At 39.4% G+C, this 18,631-nt stretch overlaps 1 protein-coding gene across 1 annotated transcript; it reads right to left on the bottom strand.

The window, feature by feature from the left end:
• Positions 1-1,092: 1,092 nt before the first annotated feature.
• On the bottom strand, positions 1,093-14,534 carry LOC146160439 (uncharacterized). Its single transcript, XM_083384546.1, has 8 exons — positions 14,394-14,534; positions 14,041-14,253; positions 12,438-12,547; positions 10,140-10,302; positions 9,523-9,667; positions 4,489-5,706; positions 3,238-3,358; positions 1,093-2,518 (listed from the first exon to the last, which is right to left on the bottom strand). Exons 1-7 carry the CDS (start codon positions 14,457-14,459, stop codon positions 3,246-3,248), a joined length of 2,028 nt encoding a protein of 675 aa, XP_083240672.1. The 5' UTR covers positions 14,460-14,534; the 3' UTR covers positions 1,093-2,518; positions 3,238-3,245.
• Positions 14,535-18,631: the final 4,097 nt, after the last annotated feature.

The raw sequence follows: 18,631 nt of genomic DNA, 5'->3' as shown, positions 1-18,631 counted from the left end.
CACCATACACGCGCTTATATGCACGTACCCATTATACAGATAACTGAGATCGACACTATACAATTCTTTCTGTTTCTTACTTGTTAATCTTTGGCTTAGCACGCATTCAATATCGCGCCTTATTAACTCTCGTGCATATACGTGATTTGCATATTCCTAACGTGTAGTCGCTTTATCATTATGGGCATCCACGTATTCGCCTGAATACCTTAAATATAAGTGATTTTTGTTTAAAAATGACAAGAGTCTTTAGAACTAGTGCTACACCAATGTTGAAAAATAATAAGCTTAATACGCGGAAATGTAGTTTGAATTACCAAGCGATCACATTTTTTAACATTAGTGTTATTTTTTTAACAAACCTGTGAAGCCAAAACTCTGGTTTATTGTTGTCCCTTATTTTTCTATAAAATCGATTTATATGTTTAATTTTTTTTTGAAAAAAGCTAATATTTGCAAATATCTTTTCAAATAAAACTTAGAAAGGTTGGGCACTTTGTATAAAAAGAAATTGTCCAGTTTCTAGTTTTGTTTTGTAAATGTTGAACATAAAAAACTAAATGTGTAGTACACATGTGTACATCATACGGTTGCAGTAATTTATTTACAACATAGAAAATGATTTACTGCAACCGTTCTCGTCATTACCACGCCACCTCGTGTTTATTGCACATTATTTATGTTACGAGTTAGTCTGGAGGTGGGAAAAGTGGGAAACATCCTTTCAATCTTGTAGGCAATAAAAGGAAATATTTTTTGACTATAACAAAGAGACAGTGAAATGGTATTTAAAGATACAAGCGCACAACGAAACGTGCGTTAATTAGCAACCACACTACAATGTAGGCTGAAGCCGTTATGGTGGCTGTGATTGACGGCTGGTGGCTGGGACTGACTTACACAAGCTACATTAAAGACTGGTAATAAGTTAAGTTTTAACGAGTTGTACTAAGATTTGTTGTCGTTAATTTTTTTATTTGTCGTTACAATAATGCTGATGGTCAACTTGTCGGCAAAGTAGGCAACACAAGTTTAGACAGTCCAGGCGTGGTTTATTAATTTCTGTATCTGATACAACTATAAGTGGCGAAGAACTAGTAAAATGCAGCAATGACGAAGGGATGTGAATAGTACGGGATGCAAACACGCACAAAGGACAAAATAAGGTATAGGGAACACGACGAATGGGGATACTTTGGTGAACTCAGCTCTATTTCTTTGCAACCAGAGCAATTATTTGCAACTCCACAGCACACAAACAAATATATAGTAGCGAGCAACGAGTTAAAAGAGCCAAAGACACTTAAAAATATTTATGCGTAGCAGACAACAGTGGGGAAAACATTTTGAAACAAGAAACAACATTATAAAGGCGTTAACTGCGAAGCGAAACTGGGCCAGCGCGATTGATCAAGGGAAGGGAAATAAATCACCACATTCTACTACATTTCATCAACATATCATTTTTGCAAAAAAAAAAAAGACAACACGTTTGTTATTTTAGATACTAAATCCTAAGTGGTGCCATTATTTACTATAGCACGGATTTAAATTGATTTCTACCGTGGCTCGAGAATCGTGAGACAAAATACAAGTTAAACGATATACAGCATTTATAATAAATTAAATGATTTCCGAAATATTTCGGTTGGTTGATGGGCGTATAAATATCTGTATGTCATAGTTCAAGTGGTTGGCGTTAACAGTATTCTACAGCCATACCGCAGAGATAACTAGATAAATTTCGACATAATAATTAGGTCGGGATCCTTTAAACAGCACTTGGAGAAAACAAACACGAATGGCAACGTATTCTTGTCTTTATGTAAAGGCGCGAGCGGATACTAGGAATCAAGTACAGGGATACACGTGGCCGAACTCGTGTCGTTTGCGACGCTTCAGCGAGAATGCGAATGTCAATAAACAAACAGAGACAACCCAAGGCTCAATAGGGCAATAACGTCGACATATATTAATAATAACATTTCTCGCGCCGATTGTCCAATAAATGGCACACTGCTTACACGTTTTAATTAAGGCTTTAGATTAGAAGTTGCCTTTAGACAGGCGGATGCGCAACGACTTACCCCAACAAATTTAATGAGTTTTAAAGCTAACTCATTGACAAGCTGGACTCGATTTATTCCGTTGAGGCGGAATGACTAATTTTCGTTGTTGCGCGACGGCTTGCGAATGTTCAAAACAAGCATTGTATTTCGGTGCTATGAAATGCTGGAGAAAGAGGCGAGTTTGTTCCCGGTGTCAGCGCAAGTAGGAAACTGCCGCCGGAATTCCGTGGACCACCCTGTCGGCTTTCATCTGTCGCGAAGCGTGGGTGCATTATTCGCGCTGAACAAATCAACTCTATCATCGCTGCTCTACCGACCAGTGCAAGAAGTCAATATCGCGTCTATTTTAGGAACCAACAGACACCTCGCGGTTGCTACCGGCAAGTTGCCGGGACAACATTGTGATTATGGGCGAATTTTTTCAAATGTTTTTGTCGCAGGCGTAGAATCTATCAAATAATTGAATGACAATATTAGTTAATCAAGTTTTGAAACAGGGTTGACTAACATTTTTGATAGATCACGTTCACAATAGGTTATATTTAATGAAACAGTTGATGTATAGTGGGTCACTGATGTAACAATTCAAACACTAGTCTTTTTCCATCACTCTATTTACAAGTTAAATTAAATTCAAAACATCATAAATTCAGTGTGATTTTATTGATGCGGTAAGGCATTAATTCTTATATTCTTGACAATTGCTATAATGTATGCCAAGAGACGGGCAACACACTTTGCTCCAGTTTATTTATCTAAGACGAGCGGACAAAGGTCGAAACGAGATCACGACTGACACGGGGAAGCAGTGACCGTGACTTGCTCTATCCTAGCTCCCTTCGACGCATATCAATATTTTCGTTTTGTTGAGACTTGTAAACCGGGATTTATCGGCACACCCAAAAAGCTAAGATCCAAACATAGTAAAACCAGTTGTGTTGAAAAGTGGAAAATGACTTGAATGATGCGTAAGTTAGAATCATATACTAATAAAAAAGGCTCAATATTGCGATTTAAAAATATAGGTTGTGAGAGCGTCTAGAGTTAAAGCATACTGATGTTTTGTATGGCTACAAATTATTCAGATCCTTTATACAGTTGAAAATCTGAACTAGGATTTTTAACTGTTGCACTAACTAGAAAATTACTATGTACACGCGGCATCTACCTTGAAATTTAATTGGCGACAATCGAAGGTATTATCCGCTTTTGATCCTCTTCATCAAGTTTAAAGGTAGGTCGCTCTTCCCTGCGCGGAGTCGGACTCTTGCTCTTTGTCAGATTTATCGCTGCGTAAGACAACAAGGGTCTGTTTAAAGACGTATCAAGCAATAAACAAAAATAACATATTTTTCAGGTTTCAGTTTGGTATACGGATTAACAACTTTCAAATTGGGGTAGTAAATAATAATTCGGGCTTAAATTACATAATTTAAAAAAAAGAATCATTCGGTTTGATAGTCCTAAATATTAATTTAGGTAGCTTGACCACCAAGCAGCGTTTTGTCTGATGATAATTTCGATTCCTGACAAAAAAACGTATGAAATGCATTTGCGCATTGGATTTGTATCTGCGCGAAACGCCGAAACGTGTTGTGTGTTTATAATATATTCATTAATTTATACCAGCCGAGTCAATATTATTGCGATCCTCGCTACATGGCGCTTCCTATGCAAATGTCTCGACTTAGCTTAGTTTTTATGCGATGTTGCAAAACAACCAGCTGCTCATATGAAACCTTTCCTTCCTTGATTGGGTGCAATTATAATTCCATGCGAAATGTTACAGAACAGCAAAGGCGCTGGTCGAACAACAACCGCGTTAGGAATGCGGCTGTATATATTTTGAAATTGTTTCTCGTTGCCTACGCTCATTTAAATTCCCGACTGCGGAGTTTTGTCGGGAATCGTCAGGAGGATCCCAGACTCCTATTCGAGCGCTTTTCCCGCTCTTGCAATTTCTTGTGGTTGCGCGACAGGCCCGTTTCCCGTTGTGTGCAACGTTTATCCTGCCATTGTCGCTCGTCGCGTCACAGAGATAATAGCGGCGCCGCGCTCGCTTCGAAAGTGCGGAGGGAAATCCCGCGCACTTCCCGCCGATTGTCTTCTCGCTGCTGGCAAGAAATCGAGCCAGCGAAGACGTGGCGACGCGCGACGCCATGCAGCGCGGTGGACGCCACACATTTTTAGACGCCCGTTGCCAATAACAATATGGTGCTGATGTCGCAGATAAGTGTTTGCGACCTTTTTATGCCCGTCAATGCGTGGGATGGACAAAATGCACCGGGTTTAATTTGTTTTGTTCCAATTTTGCAAAATAAGGGGAATATATTGAAGTTTGTGTGACATTTTTAAACTCCAATAATAATCAACTAATTTTTTATCACATTTTAATAAAAAGAAGTAACATTCTACTTACGGGCATTGCTTTCAACATCGGAAAACACGGCTTCTTCATCTTCTTCGTTGGCGCTCGGGTTTCGATCTTCTTTTGAGAGTTTGTAAGCGTTAGAATGGAAAATGTCGGAGAGCACGAAGTTGTGGTGAGCGCGCTGCTGTTGTTGCAACAATGCTAGAGCGTCCGGGTTAGGAAAAGCGTTTCTTTGAAATCCGTTCCGCCTGTTTTCTGCCAATCCTGCCAAGGTAGCGGCAAGAGCGTGTTGCGTCTTCGCGGTGAGGTTGCGATACGCCAGCTGCCTTTGATATTCTTCGATGATGTTTTTACCGACATTATCAGGTGAACCAGAGGTTGTTTTTTCCGACGACGAGCTGGCTGCCGGAGAGGCAGAGATTCCCTGCTTGTGGGTCTCTGGCGAGAAGCGGCTGTCGTTCATGAACGATTCGTCGTACGTAAACACCGAATTGCGTCTTGCGGAATTAATAACTTGGCGTTGATTTATCTCGGAATCCGAATTGTTCGAAAGGATAGGACTTTTGGATTGCAATTCTGATATGTTGACGGGAGACCATATTTTATATTTCTTTTTTTCTTGCACTGCTTGATCGTCAGATTCGTTTATGATGGATGGCATTGCGTGTTTTTCGTAAGATGGTGTTCTACCAGGGTTATTTCGTACCGGGTGCATGGAGAATTCATGATTGCTGTGCATACGATACGACGATCCTCGTTCCAAGGCTGGTGGATCACGATTAAAGAAACGGTTCGCCTGAGGTGATGGAGATCTGTTCAGGGAAGAGTTCGGCGAGCTCTCGCTACTGCAACGCGCGACAGTCTTGCGAAAAACTTTGTAGTTGTCATGAGCGTCCATCGAAAACTGTCGCACCTTCTCCCTGTATTGCTCCGCCCCGGCACGCCCGACAGTGGTCGCAGGCATGTCAGGAACACTAACTGCTCTGCGATTTGTAGCCGCGTGCTGCTGGATCTGTTGCTGGAAGTACTTAATTGGATCGCTTGGGCGAAGATGTGGAGGCAAAGAGGCTAAGTGGCGGAGAAAGAGCTGAGTGTGAATGTTGGTATAGGACAAATTACTGGGAAGTTTGTCGTTCGTAACAGAATCCGCTTCCTCCTCCAACTCCCCCTCTTCGCTCTTCAGTTTATGCGAGTGACCTGGGATATCTCTATTCACTTCGTCCATGTGGCTGTCCATCTCCGAGTGGCAGCCTATATTTGGTTTTCCTGTAAACAAAATATAGATTAAAAACAAATTTTAAAAGTGCTCATGAAAAGAAAGAATTTCATAAATATCGCATTCAACATACAGTGAAACAATGGATAAATTGATTATCCAAGAGTTTCTGCAACAATGATTTGCAACAGGAAAATTTGCATGCAATTGACACGCGATGTTAATCTTTAGCATGCTGGTGTTTTTGGTTGATTCGACGATTGTTATAATCTAGACAAAAATAGACCCGTTCGCAGTGCACCGAAAATAACCTCGCGCGACTATAGCCGAGTCCGGTCAATACGATACTTCATTGAATAGGGCAGATTATCAAACCCCGATGTCATCCCTGGGACAATATAGCGAACTCCTGATAAACATAGTTCAGTTTTCCAAGTAAGGTTAGTTTTTTACTTCGGTTGTGCGATAATAGGAAGTAGGCGTAAAAGAGTAATTGGATGCCAAGAAGGCAGTAGCACCAATCTGCATTCTTAGATGGCATCCCTTCACATCCCACACACTGTGACAACCCTCGCCTCTTTTGGACTGAAAATCACGTATTGCTCCACTTTGCCAAATACCATCACCACACCAAATACGTCGATCAATCAACTTACCTTTTGTATTATTTAAATACAGGTGGCTCTGATAATTTTACCAACGACTTAAAAAGCTGTAGAGAATATAATTAAATATCACTTATATAATTAAATACCACCGAATATAATTAAATATCACCGATTAGCTTTTATTAAATTTGGTAATTCAAATTATAACATTATTTTAATTTAAAAGTAATGGAAAATTTTCATGGAAACATTTTTGTGACTTAAAAAAAACTATGTGAATTTTGTAAGCTGTAAAATTTTTTGAATTATTGATTATGTCAATAAACATCCATACAAAAACAACGCTAAAGTCTATCAATATCCAAAATCCAAACAAAGCCTCAATTTTACTAGTCAAAACAGGGCATTTTGAACTATAGCTCTGTGAGCTTCTTGATTAATCAAAGTAAATTGGAGACTCTTTCATTTTGCACAATATAATGGCTTATTTAATGGAAGGAAATAGATCGCGCTATATTGATTCATGTATGCAAAGTCGGGGCAAGTATTTGCTATACGTTTCTTCAATTGTCTGACCCTGGAACTGAATAGAGGCCTTAAAACAAGCGTGATAAGCAAATGATTTCCTATTTAGGAGCGTATGCTGAATACTTTGTAGCTTGGAAGATTCAATTGATGTGTTTATTGAACGACTGACTGACAAAGCAGCTGCTTACATTAACTGTGTGTTGTTTGGTATATCCTTCTCTAGCGTACACATGTAACGTTTCTATCGCACTGACACGTGAAATATATTTTTCATTGCTTCAATAGAATTTAGGGCTAAGACTATTACTTTTGTAAATTAGCCTCGTAGTTCAAACACAACGGCAACCCAACTGACGAAATTTAGAGAAAAAGAGAATTTATCGGTGATGTGGAGAACTAATACGGCTTCGAGTCAAGTCACATTCCTCCATTTTAACCATGCTGGAAGCAGACAAAGCGAGTGAAAGAGAAATATATATTTTAGCGTACAAGCCCCCACTGCCGTTTAGGTTAGTAAGGTTGAGTTGAGCGATCCTGGTTCTGGGGTGTCGCGTAACCGCGGTTTGTTTCCAAGAGGATGCAGCACTCCGATTGCCCGCCAATAAGTGGACAAGCGCTCTGACGAACGTGGGAACCCTGATTGGTTTTCAGCGGCCTGCGATAATAATTAGCTGCGCAAATGTTTATTTGCCAAATTTAGCGCCCATCCAGACTATGCGTCTGACAAACTTCAATGAACAATTAGCGATGTGTAATTTGGTACTTAGTATTTGGTAAAAAAACATAAATGTACTTATCGCCGATTTGTTCTTATTTAAAATTGGTGGTGACACTCAAAAGTCAAAGCTTATATAATCGAATTCAATCATTTTTAACCTTTTGACACTTGCGAACCGGTAAAAATACAAAAAGTTCGTTCACGGACCGGTACCAGAATTTCGATGGCACGATATTTACTGAGACAACTAATATACAGACTCCCAAAAGGGGCTTAACATACAAAAGTTGAAGGTAAAATTGGCGCTAAGCGCTGAAATGTTATACATATATACGCAGTTAACGTTGGAAAAAAAAATACTTTCTAATTGCACAAATAAAGAAAACTTTTGGTGAACCAGTATAACTTATTGCGGACCGGCAAAAAAACATTACAACTGCCGTAAAATGGTTTGAAAATGTTCCACAACCTACGCAATAGTTTCTTGCATTTATAATTTATCCAAATTAGTAACATAGTTTACCCACACTGGAATGTTTTTTTCGTCATAACCTATTTAAACAAGTGCCTATTCAACCGGTCCAAGTTGCATCGAGTCGTCATGTATTGGGGCGGCGTTGCCCTTAGTTGCTGGGCAGACAGCTGTGCGGCACATTCGCATCCCCTGCCCATATTTGCCACCACAACGAGCTTGTTCACAGCGAATCAATGCGATATAATCGGACTTGCAACACCCGTGACGCATTCGGCTTTCCAATGCCTTCCCGTGGATATTGTTATAACATCGCGTTCGCAGACGCATTTACAAGTCCTTGACACGAAAGGCCACTGGCCTGTTGCCCGGACTGGGCGTTTGGCGGCTCCTCTGTCACGCAATGGCAGCTATACGCGATTGGTTGTAACTCCTTCCGACTCTGATGTGCGCTGCTTGCCAGGCGGCATTACTTGTCACTAATCGCTCGATTGTGTCCAATGGCCAGTACGACGGTTTATTAAGTATGATTGTGCTCGTACGTGAGTGTGAGAATTTTAAAATAATAAAAAATTTGTGGCGATGGATTTTCATATTTTAGATAGTGAGAATTTTAGTGTGTGTTGTGTGTAATTCAATCGGAGTAAAGTTTAACATACTTTCCATGTTAAAATTTACACGTGTTATCGATGAAACTATATTTGTTTGGGTCGCTTACAAAAACACTCGTTGGCGATAAATGCAATCCAACATTTTGAACCATTTATGTGAGGAAATCTGCATGTTTACCACAAACGATTTTTATAATCGCGGACATCAATGGAAATTTTGACAAACGACGCCGATAAGCTTTTTTTTATTTAAATGAATCTTGAATACTTGATTGCTGTCCATTATATCGATGGCCTTTGACAATAAACGCATCCGGAAAATTTTTTAGATATTTTTTGGTATATTTTGTTGTAACTATACTAAAATAATAAAAAAACGGGAAAAGTATGCTAGCATAAAGAATAACACTTGCTTAATTTTAAAACAAAAGTTACTCGCTTTAAATTCATTTTATTATTTTTGTCTTTAACTAGCAAATCGCTTGTCCACATAACTAAAACCAACAAACCTATTGTCAACAAAACTGTTTTTTTTTGCAATTTATTTCCTGTAATAACAATTCACCGCAAACATAAATTGTTTTTCGCGTAAATTTTATTGCCACATAAAAAAGCGCCAGTTTCGGCACATACTACAGAAACGGTTTACTCACGAAAAGATGCTTGAAAAAAATTTAAAATTTATAAATAATGTTGCGGCTTTGGCGGGCGGCGTAACTATTATGGTCTGAGTACATTTAATTTACATGCTTCACCTTATGATTTTTTATAGTATAGTCATATTTTTTTAAAGGAACGTAAAAATTGAACGATATTTCAGGATGTAGTATAATATACATTATGTACACTACACAACTGATTTTAATATATTATATAATAAAATGTTGGCAAAACTATTTACAAGGACTAACAAAAAGCACACCACTTACCAGCGCTTATGTTTTTGCCGGGTCCGTCGGCCTCAAAGTCTTCTTCGTCGCTCATTCTCTCGTCCCCGCATCTGTTGCGAGGCGACCACGTCATGCGATTTTCCTTCTTCAAGCGACGTCGTGCATTGGCAAACCAGGTCGACACCTGCGGTATTTAAAAAAAGCCTTATAAACCGATTCCCTGTAGTTGATGCCCATAAATTGGTTACAGGTGTTTTTCCACAGCATATTGGTGTAACAGAAAAAACGCCGTTTTCACATTTATGTTGCTTAGTTTTGATTGTATGCGACATTTAGATGGAAATTGCGAGCAGAATGTCGGGCGTTAGTGCTCCGTAAATACATAACTAAAACATGATGCACTTGAATATTGGTATTGATGGACAACATAACTTCGTAATATTATGGTTTCTTGGTTGTGAATGATACAACTAGCTTCCTGTTAGCAGGTGATTTATGGCCAATGGCACTTTGTTGTTACGGGTTAAATTTGCCAGGCGTCAGCGATGCAAGTAAGGCAATGACTGATGCGTATACGAAGAACAATGCTATATTAATAGCGCGTTAGGGCTGCCTGGTTGTTCAACTAAGATCAATCAAGGAAGTAGGTACACCACCTGAGTCAGTGTCATCTTGGAAACAATGGCCAACATGATCTTCTCCCCCTTGGTAGGGTATGGGTTTTTCCTGTGCTCATTAAGCCAAGCTTTAAGGGTAGCTGTTGTTTCTCTGGTGGCATTTTTGCGCCGGCCTCCGTCGTTTAGCGCCAAAGACCCGTACCTAAAACAGTAAATATACACCCAATGAAATGGACTGGTATATTAACTTTGCCAAACAACTAAGACAATTCAAGAAGTGGGTAAAATACATACTTTTGCATCCAATGTGAGGTAAATTGGCTCAAATTTATGTTTTCAACATTTAATGCACCCCGGTCGCCGTCGGGCTTCTCCCGTCGTATACAGCGACTTACACAATGCAAGCCGGTTGGTTACGGCGAAATGGTTGCACTGACATTACATTAGCTGCCGTTTTGTTGTTTAATTCATGTTGTGCATGTGCTGACTACTACAAATTAGTTTAGCTGTAGCTGGGGAAATCAAAACGGTGCAGAGCTTGTCTGCTGTATGGAAATTACTAAGAGAAGTGACAACAAATTTTCCGACACTTAAAATCGTGTTTAAAGTGGAAAGGTGGGCCACTGCTAGTGGGTTGGAAAAATGGAAACCATTTTTACTTCTGCCTGCGCATTAGTGGGTCGATAAGCAACAAAGCGTTAATTGCGTGTTTTTATCATCAAGCTAAACGGACCCATGTAACCTGCAAAAAAGAAGTTGTTGCAGCACTATCAAACTTATTTTATGCTAAATATTTTTAAACTATCTTAGTGTGCTTAAATAATAGTAGGGCAGATGTTCAGGCGACACTAATTTTACCTGGGAGGTATTTCTGTTATCCTTTCACCTCTTTATGACTGCAGTATGTGTCACATAGTACAATACGACAGAGAAGAAGCCAAACCAAGGAATCATGATTTATTCTTGTAAGAATAGCAGCCGGCGCAATACCGTATGCTCGTTATACCATAGCCCCCCAAACAAGAACTTACACAGAAGAGACGCGCAAGGGAAATACGAGCATGTTTAGCGCCAAAAACAACGACAGGCTGTGTTAATTACTTCCGCGCTACTGCGACAAGCCGTTTCCATTATATACGTTTGGACAACTTATTGGAAAATCGTCAGCCGAAAACTATAATAAAGACAAATTCCCTTGTAGGGCTGCGTCTCCACACATTGCGACCCAAACCAATTAATATTGTGAGCAGCGAAACAGTGTAACGGCGTTTCCTGTCAGTCGTTTTACACCGAACTGAGTCCATTTTTCTGTTGCAATGTGCAACATGTCGCCATTCTTGTGTAGTATTTTGACTTTAGCTTTATTGCGAACAAGGGGACACTGAAAATGTTGACTTATCGATGTGGGTTATATCTTGAATTAAAAACACAACAACCTTACTTTAACGTTTTTAAATTGTTGAAAATGATTCTTTCACGCATTTTATGTTTCACTGAACATAGGTTGTTAACTTCGGTGGCAATGTTTTGTGTATTTATAAGCTTGCCACCCTTTCTTATACCCCTTTTCTCGCTGGAAGTTAAGGATAATTTGGCTGTAATGTTCGAGGAGAGGCGTCGCAATTAGGAGGGACAGGCGATAGAACGCAAACAGTGGGCTCACTATGCAGCAACTGACGTGGTAAAATTAAGGCGAAGTCATTCGCCTTTTGGAGTTTTTTCGCTATACTAACGTGTCTTCAAAATAAAGAAAATGGGCTGGAGAAAATTGTTTACCGCTGTTTTTGTTAATTCTGGCCTGTTTCGCGTATTTATTACGCATTGAAACGTAATGTTCAGAACGATGCGCTATTTCTACAATTGTAGGACAATTTTCGTACCTTACAAATTTCTACCGGTACTTATTATAATTATCTTGACAGAAACAGGTTTATTTTTTATTTTTTAAGTTTGTATTTCATGTCAAATTTTAGTTAATTTTGTACGAAATTCGGCCAATAAAAAAGCATGTGGAAGGGTATTATTTTATTTCTTTACTATTGAAACTAATAAGACGTAATAAGAATATCAAAGCCCATACAGAAGTAGGTATCATTTTGGACGTTTCGAATAACTCTTTATTCATTTTCAACATCAAACTAATAAAATTTAAGGAATGACTTGTGTTATTTAAAAACAAGAATAATAGTGAAACGTCTTAATGATGGGTAATCCATAATATAGCTGGAAAGCACTTTCATTTACAATACGGACAATGTAAGCTCCTATCACAAACAAAACGATTAGAAAAAGCGTGAAAAAAATTTACAAAAAAGCTCTAAGTGTTGCTTTACTCACCCTCCCTGGTACATCAGACTTGCGAGGTTGGGATCACAATGCTGCAGGAGCGGACTCTGTGGTACTTGCGGTCGCCAGTGGCTTGGGATCTCTTTGTGATTGATTCGGTTCTGCGACACAAGTATAACTTATTTAAACTCATCTGCTGTCTTAAACGTTTTTATAAACAATTTTCAAAAAAACTAAAACAAAAAAATTATCACCCATATTTATATTGAAAACAGACCAGCAACCTAATTTACCCTTTCCCAGTGGTGGTTGTTTTCGAGCTGAATATAAACGACATGTCCTATATCTATGACGTATCGGTATGCACACCTTCCCTTGTTGTAAACATTATCGCAAGTCGACTAAAGTGCGGCGCTTGCGTTTTTATTAGCCACCATCCAAGTCACGTTTTGTGATTTCGAACTATTTTGACACCGAGTGACCCCTGGTCGTTGTCACATACGAAACCAAAAGAGTATCTTGCATCTAGTGAGCGCACACAGTCTGTAACCTATGTTGGCAGTGATAGATAACGGGAAAACCTGTTACGCACTGTGAGTCGCGTATTGTTAATAGCATGATCACATCACGGCACCGTGTTTTCCACGAGAAGAAAAACATCGCTCTTAGATTAGTCCCGACAATGCTGACATGCATCAACGTCCAAAGTTCTTAATCACCTTATTCCGTAAGTCGCCTTAATTAGAAGAAATTGCTTACGTGCGGGTGTTCAACTGAGTGTCACAAGTTTTTTTAAATAGGGTATTTATTGCACAAGGAATGACGTGAGCAACGCGAAATAAGTTTATTTTAAAAACAGGTCGCAAATGTGTTTCGTAAAAAGTAAGAAACATTTGATTAAAATCCATCATTTTTTACACAGGTACAGATACTTGTAAATGTTTCAATAACTATAAACATGACTTTTTAACATCATTTTATTATATATGTTTGCCCACAGTTTTTATTGGACTCTTACGTGAGTTGACGCATAAAAAAAAATAGGTTTGTGATTTGAGAACTCCGTGAAAAAGGGGCTTTATTAGTTCACATTCTATGTGTACGGCTAAATACATGGCAAGGAAGGCTTGTTACTAAGTGGTTGTTATAAGTATTCTTCTACACGCCTCTGCAAGTTAGCGAACAGTTGTCGCAAAGCAATAACGATAACAAGGCCACATCCTCTTACCATTTATAACATGGTTGAAGCAAAGGTCACGAGCGGTGCGTGTCGAAAACAAAAGGGCGCAGCGCTTAGCACTTAGTTGGCCCTTCGACGAAAACACGTTTGAACCGATTTTTTGGAGTTTCAAGTGTCAAACTTGATTGCTCCTATTTTCTGGTACAGACATTACGTAAAAAATCGAACGAAATAAGCCAGTTTTACCCGAAAACTTTCGCAACCCAATTTTGAAGTAATAGGTTTTGTTTAATTTTCTAGGATTTTCCTAATTGTAAACACACATCATATCACTTTATTAGAAATATAAAATACAAAACTTATGGTCAACCCAGGTCTGAGCTATCGCCATATTAATTTGATCACGGCAGCGCAGAACAATTAGCACTGGCGAAAGAAAAACGAATTCTCAAAGAAAACTGTTGCATAACTTACCAGGTTGGATTGAAATATGGCTGGGTCGATGCTTGCAAAACCCGGGTATACGGATTGAGGGTTGGTGTACGGTAGGCCGTAAAGCGCCGAAGCAAGGTCAGGAATGCGTGCCGAAAACGCACGCGCGTCTGCGGGGAATGGAAATACAGATGCCGGCCCGGGTGCCATTGACACGCTCGGTCGTGCGCTATTCTCGGATCCCGATGCTGCGACCTGATTGACAAAATTTGGTTTGCTGAATTGTGTGTACACTGTGTAGATATTGTTTTGTTGTTTTGTTAACAAAACATGATAAAGATAAAGTCGGTTTTTAACATTTGTTAATTTAATAACTTGACAGACTGCTTTCTCACCTGATGCCGATGCCCCCCAACAGTCGGAGGTGCTGATAAAGCAGGCGGATGCGGTAGAAAAGACATTTCTGACACAGTTCTGCGAAACCTCCAGCTTCGATATGAAATAAACAGTCGATTTCAGTTTTTATTAACTCTTATATATCTAAAAGAAAAAAAAGACAACAGTGTTAATCGTTTATTTATCCTATTAAGGGCACTTTCTCCGACAATACCATAAGTAATGTGCATATTTTCGTTCTAGATGGAAGATTGTAAGCACTAGACTGCGCTACATTTCGTTGCAGGTAGTATTAATAGTTATTTACCAGAAAAAAAAAAACAAAGTCAAAAATGTCAAAAAAGAAACCCTTTTATACGACCTGGCGCCATTTAAAGTTTCACGCATAATAAAGCATAGAACCGAGTAAAAACCTGTCTGAAAACTACGTTAGAACAACCACTAAGTGCTTTTACAAAATAAATGTTTTACTTCTCTGAAGCTAAAAAATCACTCAACTTGTTTTCGCCCATCTGTTTTCACTCGTATGAGTAAATAACAATGTCGATTGTACAACGGGCCTCAATATGCCACTATGTGCTTCCGCAGTTTCATCTATACAAAGTCGCTACAATCTGAACAGCTAAACGTGGCGGTATGGCACGTCGCGATCAGCTTGTTAATGTCTGGCATCGAAATAGCGGAGTTTCTTCGAGCCCTGACAGCCCGCCCCATGCTTAGTGGAGCCTTTGCGGCTTTTTTTTCTGCGGACAACCTCTGATGCTTACAATAATGAACATTCAGGATGGAACTATTTTTTGCATTTTTTATTCTCAACTATAAGGGCATGGTATCCATGGGCGCTCAATTTAAATTGTTTGTTGATAACTTCTTTATAGGCTATAGTGTAGGTCGATTGCGAAACAAATATAGCGACACTTTGTGCGATAAATTACATATACGATCCTTGCCATGATCAGGTGTAAACTAAACACAATTACTTAGAATTAATAACTGCAACTGAATGGCAACAAAGCAACACTTTTGACAGGAGGTGACAGAATAGGCAAAAATTTAAGCTAATTTGGACCTGCTTGTCACCAACTGCCAAATAAACATTTTCTCAAATTTTGCATTTCAAATGTATGTTCTTCTTTTCGCTTGTTATAATAGCAAAGCAACTGTGGGTGATCAAAACTTGCTGATGTCGTCATTTAACAACCATTGTTTTTAACCTCGGGCTCATAGAATTGACAATACTAAACTTCCTTAGCATCTGACTATTAGTTCGTCTAGACACCCTATTGTCCCCACACGTTTGACTGTGGAATATTATTATGGTTAATCGCCTTGCATGTAAACACACCAGCCCACCACTCTTGGTTTAAAATATACAATGTTTCAAGCAGCGCGACAGTATTACAACTGATCGCTTGATCCGAAATATTGCCGGAAATTACGGCACAGGGCATGTTCGGCTGTTCGCGCTTGCTTTTCGTCGGTCGCTTGAAACACCATACTGTTGCTCTTGCATTTGTCTGTCGAAACGGAATGAAAACAGCTTTAGACATAATACGTGATTGCGATGCGAAGCCTAAGAAGTTTTATGCTATTTGTGCAGTCGTTTTACTTTATCTAGAGAAGTCAACATCATTTAGTTCAGTGGTTATAACCTTTCCCAAACTGCTGAACACTTAAGTTATCCTGCAAACGGTTGTTGAACCCCAAAAGAAAGTTCCCAGGTATGACGTCCCAAAGTTACATCGAACGTGACGTTACAAATCGATTAATTAAAAAAACACCTGTTGTTTCTCTAGCAAACTCGTGAACAAAAAACAGCCTTGGCACATATATTGCTCGAAATTACGACATTTATAGTGTCATTTAGTAAAAATTGCATTTTACAGAGTTTATCACATATTTTATTTGTCATTAACTTTAATTTTTTTAACACTAACGCTAAAAAATAGCTTTAAGTAGGCCGTGCGCTAATGATTCAATTGAGGTTTCTTTAGAACTCTTAAAACAGCCACCGTCGAACTCTAGGGGTTTGATCGAACCCTGGTTAAGAACAACTGATCCAGTTGTTAGGTTTTGCTGCGGTTATCAGTATCTTATTATAGGTTTTGCTGGACAGAAAACGTTATATTAACAAATGAATATATTGTTGGCATACACTACTAGATCTTATGTGTTTTAAATTACGTAATTTGTAAGGTCGGAGAGTTTTAATCCAAGTCGGTGTGAAAAAAAAAACAACAAGGAAGAAGAGTAAGCTGGATACATAAAGCCGGTTACGGCGTGCTGTTAACAGGGCGCAAGTGCATGCGGAAGCGTGCGGGCGCGGTATGAGTATACAACGAAAACATAAACACAGAAGACTTACAACGCACGTTGTCGACATTTCCATGTTGCTCTGGCTGTTGGTAGGAGGGGAGGAGAAAGCTTAAACGAGTTACAATACATCACAGGCAAACACAAAGGAACTACGGGACAGCATGCAGCCGCATGCTTGATCATACACAATCACGTCTTTCGTTGTTCTTAGTGTATCTGTTTTCACTGATTAATTCGGCAAAACGCGGTGTTATTTCTTGCACGAAAATTTTAGTCACGGGTGGCACAAACTAATAAACAAAATCGTGAAATAAAGCAATAGCCATTTAACACTTTTCTTGGTGTTTTCGAATAGCATTGTAAATCTTTGTCGGTGGGGAAATACTTCATTTAACGTATCGACAGCCATTAGTGACCATTAATCTTCGACAATAAACGTGTGCCACTTTCTTCAAAATTTCTAGCCATCTAACAGCAAAATATTAGCACTGCAGGCAGCAGCAACTTCGCAACGAACGTATGCGACTTTTTTCTCCGCACAGGACATAATACACTCGGTTAAGGAGCTAGACGAGGAGCACGTTCATCCGCAAGCCTTGTACTGTCTAATACACAACTTCCCTTGTGCGCTTACACTTCCTAATCCGTTCCTCGTTTGTCATGTTTCGACCGATCTATGTATCAAGAGTACGATGCTTTGTTTTTATTAAAATCAGCGGCTAGTCGCTTCACAAGAACGTCACCGACTGGTTAATATTCCCTGGGTTTTGTGAGAATTTCAAGGTAAAAAATATATATTCGCAACTCACATATCCGTGTGTCTTGTTCTAAATCATGTATCATTTCTGTAGGATGATTACTCACAGGCACCAACCAGAATGTTAAAAAATTACCACGACATGTCGCAAGTGAGTCGCTAAAGGCGGTATTAGCAAAGAGGGCATACTACTCCGGTGACATTTATCATACCGGTAAAACATGCCGTAAGAAGATATTGTTTTTCAGTAAATAGTCGACGCCGCTTCACACAATACAGTCTAAATAACCGTGGGCAATCCGGGAAAGCGACATGCTTAAATCCTTACACACAGAAGGCAGATTTAGCAGACAAGCCTTAGAAAGTCAACAAAATTGCCAAAATAGCCCATTACTGACACGGAAGCCCCGAATGGGCGTTAAACACGCGAACAAGCAAAGCTGAAAATTTTGAGTAGTATGTTTCAGCAGTGACCTGCACCGTAATCCAAGCCATTTCTGTCGCGGCCCATTTAACTCGAGCAGGCTACGCCGCTGCAGACCTCTGCCTGTCTGAGATAACGAACTACCCAACACCGGCATAGCGTTCCTTGCGTGAATGATGGGAAGAGAGCATTTATATATGAAAAGCACGCGTCTGTCGTCAAAAATCTAGCTCTTTGGCAAAACTTCACGGCAAGGATTTCAGGTAATTGCTTTTGGCCGATATGAACTCAGAAATATTTATAGACCAAATAGTAATCGTTCTCCAAATGCAAAAAAATTCAAAAGGGTCAGTTACCGAGTAGACGATACGTTTCTGCTTAAAAAATGCTTTAAACTGTTCCACTCGGACGTATAACTGACAGTTATTAAATAAAAAATGTTACATCCCCGCTGTTGATTATATCATTTTCCTCGTGAAAACATGATTCAGCAATGGTTTTGTCGTTTATCCCTGACAACTGAAAGCGTTCGGTTGCAAACTTAGCAAATTGTTGTTTTAAGCCTTCGAGGTCGTTCAACAAGTTTTAAACAAAGTTAAATCGTCGTCAACCGCGCAACGAAGTCTCATCAGCTGCTGTTGCTTACTTTGCTGCTCTTAGCTCCTTGTATTTCACTCCTGCGCTTAGTGAACCGCTCCAAAGCTCATATGATCGACACATAAAGCCACTGGTATCACTTA

Source organism: Ascidiella aspersa, chromosome 3, assembly GCF_963924565.1.
Source record: "Ascidiella aspersa chromosome 3, kaAscAspe10.2, whole genome shotgun sequence".
In the NCBI taxonomy this organism is placed as follows: domain Eukaryota; kingdom Metazoa; phylum Chordata; class Ascidiacea; order Phlebobranchia; family Ascidiidae; genus Ascidiella; species Ascidiella aspersa.
This window is presented reverse-complemented; position numbering and strand designations above follow the sequence as displayed.

Coding starts and splice junctions, on each gene's coding strand:
- LOC146160439 (XM_083384546.1), bottom strand. CDS start 14,459: ATGTCTTTTCTACCGCATCCGCCTGCTTTATCAGCACCTCCGACTGTT. Junction 9,668..10,139: donor CCAAGATGACACTGACTCAG/GTGGTGTACCTA, acceptor TAAATACCGCAG/GTGTCGACCTGGTTTGCCAA. Junction 5,707..9,522: donor CGGCAAAAACATAAGCGCTG/GTAAGTGGTGTG, acceptor TTTTGTTTACAG/GAAAACCAAATATAGGCTGC.